The sequence below is a fragment of the Solanum stenotomum genome, chromosome 5 (assembly GCF_019186545.1).
Source record: "Solanum stenotomum isolate F172 chromosome 5, ASM1918654v1, whole genome shotgun sequence".
NCBI classification, from domain to species: Eukaryota; Viridiplantae; Streptophyta; class Magnoliopsida; order Solanales; family Solanaceae; genus Solanum; species Solanum stenotomum.
Genome location: NC_064286.1, coordinates 7,825,594 through 7,836,792, shown reverse-complemented (window position 1 = coordinate 7,836,792; position 11,199 = coordinate 7,825,594). Strand labels below are relative to the sequence as shown.

The 11,199-nt window shown below is 38.8% G+C and overlaps 1 protein-coding gene across 1 annotated transcript; it reads right to left on the bottom strand.

Annotated features, from left to right (window-relative positions):
- Positions 1–659: 659 nt before the first annotated feature.
- On the bottom strand, positions 660–1,181 carry LOC125863636 (agamous-like MADS-box protein AGL61). The gene has a single exon (XM_049543682.1). The coding sequence runs from the start codon at positions 1,179–1,181 to the stop codon at positions 660–662; it is 522 nt and encodes a 173-aa protein (XP_049399639.1).
- Between the last annotated feature and the right edge of the window lie 10,018 nt (positions 1,182–11,199).

The window sequence follows — 11,199 nt, the reverse complement described above, 5'->3', positions numbered from 1 at the left end:
AGAAGGGGTTTGAAAACCCCAATAAAATATTGCAACATTGATACAAGAAATTCAAATAATTTAGAAAATAGACAAGCACAAATTTAGCATATTCTAAGAAAAGGGAATAAGCTACCTGACTCCCTAGCTAATCAAGCATTAGACAAAAGAGATGACATATTCTATGGATTCTAGGAGATAGAAACATATGGAAGGAAACACATCAACATGGATGAGCTTCAATGTCATACATAAGAGTTGCATTAGTTACTAAATGAAGACTTTCCAAAAGTTTAGGATATAATATAAGACTATTCACATAAAGCATATTTACAAAGATATTTTTTCCACAAGAGAAATAATACTCTGAACAAGATAACTAGCCTAGACTATATCAGTCAATAAAAAGTTTTCAAACTTTTAGTTTTTAGATTTCTTCTCTGAAACGAATTTGAATCCTCCAGGGACCATGTCACCCATTCCTACAAGTTATAAAATATACAATAAATCTATGAAAAACATTCTTTCGAATAATAAAGTTCTATTAATCAAGATGATTGATAGGTTGATAAAACAATCAACATTTATTACTTAATAATTTCATTGCTTATGATATATAATAATGAAGAAACAGCATACTGAATGATTATTTTTGGAATCTACTATATGAAAGCTTCAGTCTAGGGACTAAAATTAGTTGGTAAAGTCGAAGAACTAGCCACATTCATTTCAGGTGTAAATTTTGGATCTTCATTCTTTTGAATCTCTTGATTCAATTGTGTGAGATCAATCTCCTTAGTCAATTGATTTTCAAATTCTATGAGCCCTTCGTACAACTTTAGAAGACTTCCCAAATAAGGAGACTCAAAATCTTCTGATTGTCGATGTGTTATATTATCTTCAACGGATTTTCCTTTCTCCTTATTTTCTTCTTCCTTCTTTTTCATCTTCATGTAAAATCGAGGTGCGGTTGGATGGTTGGCCTCTAAAAACTGATGGATAACAGACTCCGCATCAGGCTTTCCAAATACAATTGGTTGACGATCGATGGAGAGGATGATGATAGCAATCTGAATTCCACATAAAATGGAAAGCTCATTTGCTTTTTTGAACAAAGCTTTTTGCATCTTTGAGATTTTACCACCCTCAGCACGTTTATCTTTTGCAAGTGCTAAATCAACATTAGAATTCTTTGATTCCATGTCTAAAAAAAAAAAAGAAAATGGAAAAACACAATAATTTCTTGCCCAATGTTTACAAAAAACTTAAACTAGAATGAATATATGTTCAACCCAAACCTTCAAATTTATAGCGATTTCCTTCTGTCATTTGACTTTCAGATTATAGAATTTATTCCCAGGGTAGTTCAAGATTTAATATTTACGAAAATCTCCCTTATAGTTTGAAAACATAAAGTTACCTACTCTCTATTTTTTTCAAATAAAAAATTATCGAAAATGTTGAAGTCTTGAAAAAATATATACAAATTACTTGCATTTATCCTTACTAATATAAATCATCATACATAATCGTTCCATATTTTATTAATTTCTAATTTTATTTTTTCCTTTTAAATCTAATCAAAAAGAAAAATAAATTTGTCAATGAAAACTATTTTATTAAAGGATTTCCAATATTAAATAAGCGGAAAGCCAGACTAAACTAAAGGCAATCATAATATATAATTGAATTACAAAATAAATATAATGCTTTGGTATTCCTTATAAATGATTGTCAATTACTTTGAATTTTTTATGCAATGTTATTGTTCTTTAGTTTGAGAAGAAATTTTAATATTAAGAGATTTGTCTCTTCTTCTTCCATCAATCATGTTCTAAAGAGAGGTCATTGCAATAAGATTTTCATAAGGGGGACTCCAACATAATTTTAAAGCTAGATGGGAGGTAAGTGCAATTATGCATAACTTGTGAATATTACCTTAATTTTCATCTTCAGAGTAGAAATATAGTAGATTATCTAAATCTTCATCTATTAATTAGATTGTCAATTTGTAAAAGTCAATAAAATAAATAGGAAAAAAAATATTCTAGTGACATGCTTGTTCAATTAGGAATTATATTTTTCTCATCAACCAAAAATTGAAATCGTGATGGCACCAATCCCAATCTCAATGCCACATATTGATAAGGCAACTCTTCAATTACCAATCATTTAACAAAAATTATAAAATAGAAATTATATAAGAAGCAAAAATAAGTGCTACACAAAATTTATCACTAAATTCAATTAGAATGTGGAAAATAACTGTAATGCCAAAGACATAATAAGATTCTTTTTGTGACTTTTACCTCTTTTATTGTCTTTTTCATAACTTAAGTTATCTATTAATGATTCTTTTTTATTTGACTTCCTTTTCTTTTTTACAAATCATAATCTATGGTCATAATGACACTAACCTTAATACCTATGCAGATAAGCGGAAGTAATTAAATAATAACATAAATAATCCTCAAAAACCTGAATATTTCATAATAAAGTAAGACTACTAAAATATAACCATCCAAGACTCAATGTTAGTCCTACAAGAGCTTTCTAAAACAAAAAACAAATCATGTATAATAAATTCAATTGTCTAACAACTAAAAAGACATACTTAAAACGTAGAAAAAGATTTGCCAAGTTTTCAGACACAAGGAACTCCCCATAACAACGAATAAATTACCACCTCAAACAGATTAGGATATATCTAGATAGCTAATTCCAGAATCTGCATCATAAAATTGTAACGACCCGAACCGTCGTTATTTAGGAGAAGCGAAACACCAGGAACATATTGGAGCCACTTTCCGCCAGGGCAGGCTAGATGCCGCTAGAGAGGTAGCGCCACAACGGGATAAGTAGTCTCCAGAGCGGGATAGGCGAGACAGAAAGTAAATAACGCGAAGTCAGATTTTCTCCTTTTTCCTAAAACACCCAAAAGAGGTGTGGATCACCCAGAAACCCTCCCAAAGCTGCTCTAAGCTTGGAAGACAAGGATAAAGAGATTTCTAGCGAGGGGATCGTGACAACTTGTGGTTTTCTGGTCAAATCCTCTGTGCCGTCATTCGAAAACCAGAAATTTATCTATAATCCCTCTGTGAATTCTTAGCGCCCAGGTAGGCTACGTTTTATTAATTGAGTAGTTACAAATCTGCTATTTACTACGTGATATATTTATCTTGATAGTAGATTTCATGTTTAGGCTTTCGTGCACCAAAAAGAGAGTGTTTGTAATTGTACCCTAGGGTTACATCAAGTGTATAACGTATGAGGAAGCCTTAGTCAATGAATTAGGGCAAGGAGATGGGTTCACTTCCTAAGTGTGATATTGATATCGACTTATTGTAATATTGTTATATGCGCGTATGAATGAATGATAAACGGTGGAAACAAACCTAATAAATTTGAACAAGAATAATGCATGTCACGAATTAGTGTTTGGCTGCACGACTTGAGTTTTGTACAATTATGGATGTGATTGTGATTGTGATTGTACTAACTGGGATCGAATGTCAACAGGTGTCACGATCCGACATACTAACTTGGAACGGATGTCACGTATCGACATACATATCTTGAACAGGTGTCACGATCCGACACACTAACTTGGAACGGGTACTACAATCTAGTACACTAACAGTTTGGGTATGGGTACCATGAGAGAACTATTTACTTGTCATATATTTGTATTGTTGAGAACGTGTAATTGTCATTGATCCTGAATTGATAACTAGTTGGTGCATTATATATGGTTATATGTGTGGGTTGCGATGTGGTATGTTAGTGGGATATATTTGTTTGTGTAGTGGATTAGGAATGGTTAGGTTCCAACCGGGATGTGATGCGGTAAGTAGAGACCGAGGGTTTAGGTGTCACTTTGTGTTATCTTAGGGAGGTGGTAATGAGTATTGTCATTGAGAGTTGGGGTGGTGTTATGTTGTGTTGTCGAATGGCATATATCATTTGGTAGGGAGTTAGTATTGAACAATTAACAAGCCTTGATAGGACGTAATATCGGGTCAAGGGTTGAGTGGTGAGGTGGAAGAAGGAATGATTATTTCATGAGTGGGTGGTCAGGTTGGTAGTGGTTACATTCGGAAGGGGTATGTGCAGGAAAATAAGAAGATGAAGGAATGAATAGTCTTGTCGCATGTTTTGCTGATCGATTTCTTATATTATGCGGTGGGTATCGAGTTTACTAATGATGCCTACCAGTACGTGTGGTTTTGTACTAATACTACTATTGCTATGTTTTTTAGGCATAGTCTGGATGCAGGTTCGGTGATGTTTCGTAGGTGAAGACGAAGGAAATCTCCAACAACTTCTACTTTTCTTCCATGTGGTGGGAGCTGTGTCATTTACATTTTGTTGTGTCTTGTATTTTTAGTAGCTCTTGTACATGTTTAGACTAAATCCCTGTGATGTTAATTAATTTACAAGTCTTAACTAGAATTGTTTTAAAAACTCTTATTTATAAATCTTCATGGAATTTTTTCATCTTAGTTTTCTTATTTTTCCGGATTGTTTTAATCATTAGGATTTGAGGGTTCTCCTACTTAGGTGTTAGAGTAGGTGCCCGTACGGCTCGGTGGGTTGGGTTGTGACAAATTGATATCAGAGCCCAGGTTACTGGTCTCCCCGTACAAGAGCAAATGTGGAGTAGACTCATGTGGATGGGTGTGTTGACGTCCACATCTAATCCTCAGGAAGCTATGAATCATTCTAGGAAGTTATCTCATCTTTTCTCTCCTTTCGTGCGAGTGTCACTTGTGGTATGAGTTGAGTCTAATTGGTATCTCTAGATTCCAATTGGTATCTCAACGAGTGAACTAGATGTTGTTGTTACGGCTGAAGGAACACGAGCAAGGTATATTGGAACTGAGAAGGTTCCAATTGGTATTTGTCCCTAGGGGCTGCATAAACACATCGATGACCAGCAATGGCCATTTATGGAACAGATTAATTAAGAATTTGGACTTGTCTGTGGGTTGTATCTTGAAACTGTGAATGTGTGTTTCTTGTTGTATGAATTATCTATGAATGTGGAAGTTGTATTTGCTTGGATGTGATGATATGATTATGTACACAATAAATGCGTGTGTAAGCTTTGATATGTGTAATATGTTGGCCGAATTATTGGAATTATGTAGGTTGTAATTGCTTGAGTATCGTGAAACTCGTTGTGAAAAGAAGGTCATGACTAAGTTCGGTGCAAGGGTATAGATAATCTATGAACTGATTCGTAAATGGAATCTGGACGTTGAAACCAACTAATAACCGTGTGAATGTCTAGGTGTATCATGGGAACAAGTGTGTTGTAATGTTGAAGTAATGTGAATGGACTTTGGAGTGTGTATCAGTGGGTTGACTCGGGGTAGGCGACGATTATCCCAGCTAAGGGGATTATCCTAAATGCCTAGTTATAGCCGGGGAATCTAGGGGAAAGTTAGAAAAGAGAAGAACCCTAGAAAAATTGTTAGCAGGGATTTTATTTCCGTCAGGACCGCTGGGGCGGAATTTTTCCCGCTATAGCGAGACCGCCAGTGCTGGAATTCTCCCTCCAAAGTAGGACATGGCGAGATAGAATCTCAGCCCTGTCTCCCAAATTTTCCTTAGTCACATATATAAACCCCGAAATCGTATCTGAACTAATTCCTCCAATTCAATCAGTGTTCAGCAATCGAGTATATATTATAAACCTTAGCAATTAATTAGTAGCTGCGAAAGATAGCAAAAACCAGCATCAATGTGCTACAAAAATATGAGGAAAGAGAAAAGATAAAATTAAGTTTGGGCTCTAAATTACAAGCCCAAGAAGGGAGAAAAACCAAATCAAGATCCCTGGGACTGGGAGGTGTCATCGTCAAAGTTGAGGTCCTCCGGGGGTGTCATTCCCTTCACGGCTTCATCCATAAAGGTGAAATGCTAGAAGTCTCCTGTCTGGACTAGGGGAATCTCCTGTCTGGGGGTAACACAAGTAAAGACGATCTTCAAGGTCTTCCATATCCGGACCATCCGACGGTCCCTTTACAGACCCTTCTCCCACTCCTGGTGCAACTCGCGATGGAGCATCTCGACCTCCCGGGCAGTGCTGGGTGGAACCAGAGTGGTTTTAGCAAAAGAGCGCCCCAATCTCCTCTGGACAGCCGCTAAATCCTCCTCCACCTGTGCACCTGAGAGCGGGGGTTGGGATCGGGAAAGATGAGTGTCGTCGCCTGCACCATTTTCCCCTCCCTCGTTGTCCGCCTCCACAGCCGTTTGACTACTACTGGCCATGTCCATCCTCCTCCTCTTGCTCCTAGAAGTAGAACCCGACTTAACCAAAAGAGGTTGCAAGGGGGATCCATAGAAAGTACCTCGTCCGTGTCCAAGAGTGGATGCCCTTTTGCATATCGCAGTTACCAGTCCAGGCAGGAAGAAGGTCTTTTTTTTACCCCGATAGAACACCTTTCACTCAAAAATAATTTGTGCGCCCATGTTCAACTCAATACCCTGAATAGCACACGCTACCACCAAGGACTGAGGAAATGTCACGTCGATGCAGTTGCCTGACGGGCGGATCCTTCTAGTAACTAAATGTAGTCACCTCTTAACATCGGGTGACCAGTCCGTGCTAGTAATGCCCTCTGTAGTAGGCCAGTAAACCATGTCCCAGAGCGTAGGCTCCACCAGCGTATCCCTCAACCAGCCTAGATTTATCTCCCTCAGCTTGGCCTCGTAATCCGCATTGGAGACATCGAGCACCTCCAACACCTCCTTGATGGCTGTAGCATTTAGGGGGATGTCATTTCCCTGGATGCGGATGACAGGGTAAGTGTCACGCCTCGAGACTACCCCCGAGACGTGGACACGGGACCTAGGACCACAAGTGATCCCAAGTTAACCCTATTGGCATGATCATGAGCATACTAAAGATAATAAACTAATGCGGAAGCTAAATCATAAATAAAAATGAAAAGATAGGGAATACCCATATACTATAACTGAGATATATGAAAACTGATGAGTTTAATACAAAGAAGGTATTAACTCAATACTAAGCTGAATCTATCAATGTCTGAAAATAGCCTCTAACTGACTAGAAATGCTAGGACAGGCCCCAGCTAAGTCTAGCAAAACTGAAACTAAAGGACTAAAAATACTGAAAAGAAACTCATGACTATTGTCCTCGGAGAATGAGGACTCATCACTGATTCTGCTGAACTGGAGATCAAGAATCGATCTAAGCATGATCTGGATGCTGAGAACCTGAACCTACATCACGAGAAGGTGTAGCGCAGAGTATGTGTCAGCACTTGAAAGGTACTGAGCATGCAAGATAGAATATAACTGAAATAACATATAACTGAACAAAGCAAATAAACAATGACATAATCTGAACATGATATAGATACTGAATGCTGAGATAACTGAATGCAGTGACCAATTTATAACATGTTGAAACTGAATACTAGATATACTGATAAATGGTCAATGCAATAGAATCTGACTGAACTGTGGGAGCTACTAATAACCGATAATAAAACCACACGAGCTAAATGTGGAGTCCGATGTATATGCCCCATCGAGAGGACCCAATATACTCGACCAAAGATATAGAGGCATGTTGGCGTGATTACTAAAATGATGCCCACAAAGGGCACTTACAACTTACGTGGCTAGTGGTTCTGGACTATTTAGGTACGCTGAACCCTAGTCCAATTTGGTATTATGCTACTCCCAATGGATTAAGTAATTAACACATTATGATTGAATTTATGCAAGTTACTGGATAGCTCAAATTGAACATACAAACTGTGAATGCAACAATTAAATTGATATTGATGCATTAATAACTGAGGCATATATAACTGAATAACTAAAATATCTGACCTAGCATGTGTAATTCAAGAACTAAAGAAATACATAGCTAGGGTTCTGAAATTCATACATTAAACTGAATATTAACGTACTAATCTGATTTGGATCATTCTAACAGCTAAGAACCCAATAATTCTAACATTCAAGAAACCCTAGGTCTAGTCATAATAAGGGAATCAAGAAACTGACTGAAAACTAGGGACCTAATGGGTGAAAGGAACCCACTAGTGAAAACCCACATACCTGGTGATGAATTTCACGGAGAAATCCTTTGATTTCTGGGCTGGAACTAAAGAAAACTTGTTGAGTTTTTGAACTAAGGTTCTTGACCTTTTTCTCCTCTTTTGCTTCTAATTTTCTATGTTTTGATTAATGATTTGACTTAGGTAAGTTCTAGTTATGTTTCTAGGCTTAAACTGATTAAATCATCATAATTTAGGGTCTAAACGACGTAGCTTAGGGGTCCAACGAAATAGGAAAAGACCAAAAGACCCCTGACTTAACAGTTGTCGGAGTGATCGATGGACGGGACCTACGGGCCGTAGGTCAATCTATGGTCCGTAGATTGGAGTTGTAGGTCAAGTCTGCCCGACAGGGCTTCACTAAAATGAGCATAACCTTTTACTCGGAGGTCGAAATTTAGCAAACTCGGTGGCATTGGAAAGAGAATTCAATTATCTATCATATTATAGGTCATGGGACACATAATTCATTTTGTTCTAAAAGTTATGACCATTTGAAGTTGACCCAATCATCAATTTTCCTCTAACTGGTTGCTGACCCTCACGTATGGTCAGACCTACGGACCGTAGATCGAACGATGGTCCGTGCTGGTCGATCGTAGCTCGTGTCAGAGGATGGGTAAAGGAGTCTTGATTAACAGACACAAACCACAGACCGTGGTTTGACCTACGGACCGTAGGTCTGTCCGTGGGTCGAGACTTAGCCGATTTTTTTAGCTGGGTTGGGGAGGGGTTACAGTGGTGAACCACGGACCACTAGCACGGGCCATGGTCTGACCTACGCTCCATGGATGGCAACTGTGGGTTGCACCTGCAACTTCTCAAAATCTACATATTGGTCTATCTAAGATACGGGGTGTTACAGTAAGGGTCATCCCAGTGGATAGTAAGGAGGATAGCATAGAACTCCCTCACCCAAGTGGAACGTGCATCCGGGGGAGCCTCTGTCAGTGGGGCCAGCCAAATTCCATGAAACGGGTATAAAAGGCTCTGTCTTCCCCTCTAAACCCTGCAAGACAAAACCCCTCTCGCATCAGAACTTGTTGTTCCGATAGTCATGATGTTTTTCCCGACTAGCAGCATCGGGAAACCAGACAAAGGGCAAATTTTCTTCATTGATATCATCCATTTAGAGAAGCCTGCAAAAATTGAGAAGTACACATTAGAACTCCATGGGACTAGACAATATTTGGTTAACGAGAAAAATAAATTTAATGGCCTTAAAAGGGACCCAGGCCACTGTTTTCCCAAGTCCCGCCACAGCAACCAAAATCCCGCCAGAGTGGGATGATGGAGGCTGCCACAATGGGATGAAGGCTGCCAGGGTGGCTTTTATCTGGGACGAACACCAGGCGCGATCATGGTGCCTCTTCATCCCAAAACCCTCATTTTTCACAGAATTCCAGCAAATCAGAGTATATTAAGTACCTTATAAACTAAATATGCGATTGTATTGACAAAATAACCCCTAAATAGTGCCCAATTTCAAGTTTTACTCTAAGGAACTATTCAACTTCCCCCACCCATTTTGGCAACGATTCGACCATGTTTTTGCGAAATCCTTATACCCAGGACGTTATGGAGACGATGGGGACGTAAGGGAAGTGTACATGCTACGTTTTTCTATCCATCTAGCAACCTAAGTTCATTTTTGAAAAACTACACAAAAACAGTTTCTAATTGATTTAATAGCAGCATGTAATCGTTGTTAATCAAGTATTGAAGTAAAGAGCATAATGAACAAGAAATTTTACCTTAGAGATGACGTTCGAAAAAAGTGAATCGAGAGGATTTTTGGAGAGTTTGAGTGAGAAAAAGGGAGAATTAAGGAAATCATTCCCTATTCCCCCTTTACTGTTTACGATCGCCCACTACAGCGGGAGATGTCTGGCCACAGCGGCCCCGCCTTGGTGGGAGGCCTGTCGCTCTAGCGGGATCAGGTGGTGTAAATGGGGCACGTTCTTTTCCTCGAGTGTTGCCTCAAATTCCTAACCAGCCCTTGAGTATAGCACCCTTCGTGTTTCAAATTTTGAAAGTCACCATCCGCGTGGTTCCGTAATGGGCCAGTTCTTTAGTTTTAAAATACTCCGAGGTAGGACGTGTGATAATCCGTCCACTAGTCATTCGAGGACGAACGAGGGGTAAATTGGTATCTATTGTAACGACCCGAACCGTCGTTATTCAGGAGAAGCGAAACATCGGGAAAATACTAGGGCCACTGTCTCGTGAGGGCGGGCTAGATGTCTCTAGGGTAGCAGAGCCACAGTGGGATAAGTAGCCGCCAAAGAGGGATAGGTGAGACAGAATGTAAATAACGTGAAATCTGATTTTCTCCTTTTTCCTAAAACACCCAAAAGAGGTATGGATCACCCCGAAAACCCTGCAAAAGCTGCTCTAAGCTTGGGAAAGAAGGAGAAAGAGATTTCTAGCGCGGGGATGACGATAGCTTGCGGATTTCCAGTTAAATCCTCCATCTCGTCGTCTGGAAACCAAAAATTTATCTACAATCCCTCTTTGAATGCTTGGCGCCCAGATAAGCTACGTTTTATTAATTGAGTAGTTACAAATCTGTTATTTACTGCGTGATATATTAATCTTGACGGTAGAGTTCATGCGTAGGCTTTCGTGCACTGAAAAGAGAGTGCTTGTAATTGTACCCTAAGGTTACATCAGGTGTATAACGTATGAGGAAGCCTTAGTCAATGAATTAAGGCTAGGAGATGGGTTGACTTCCTAAATGTGAGATTGATATCGACTTATTGTAATATTGTTGTATACGCGTATAAAAGAATGATAAACGGTGGAGACAAACCTAATAAAATTGATCATGAATAATGCATGTCACAAATTAGTGTTTGGCTGCACGAATTGAATTTTGTACAATTATGGATGTGATTGTGATTATACTAACTGGGATTGGATGTCATGTACCGGCATACATATTTGGAACGGGTGTCATGATCTGACACACTAACTTGGAACAGATGTCACGTACCGACATACATATTTGGAACGAGTGTCACGATTCGACACACAAACTTGGAATAGGTACCACGATCTGGTACACTAACAGTTTGGGTATGGGTACCATGAGAGAACCATTAACTTTTCATATATG

Bases quoted from the DNA above. Each gene is read 5' to 3' on its own strand.
- LOC125863636 (XM_049543682.1), bottom strand. From the start codon at position 1,181: ATGGAATCAAAGAATTCTAATGTTGATTTAGCACTTGCAAAAGATAAA.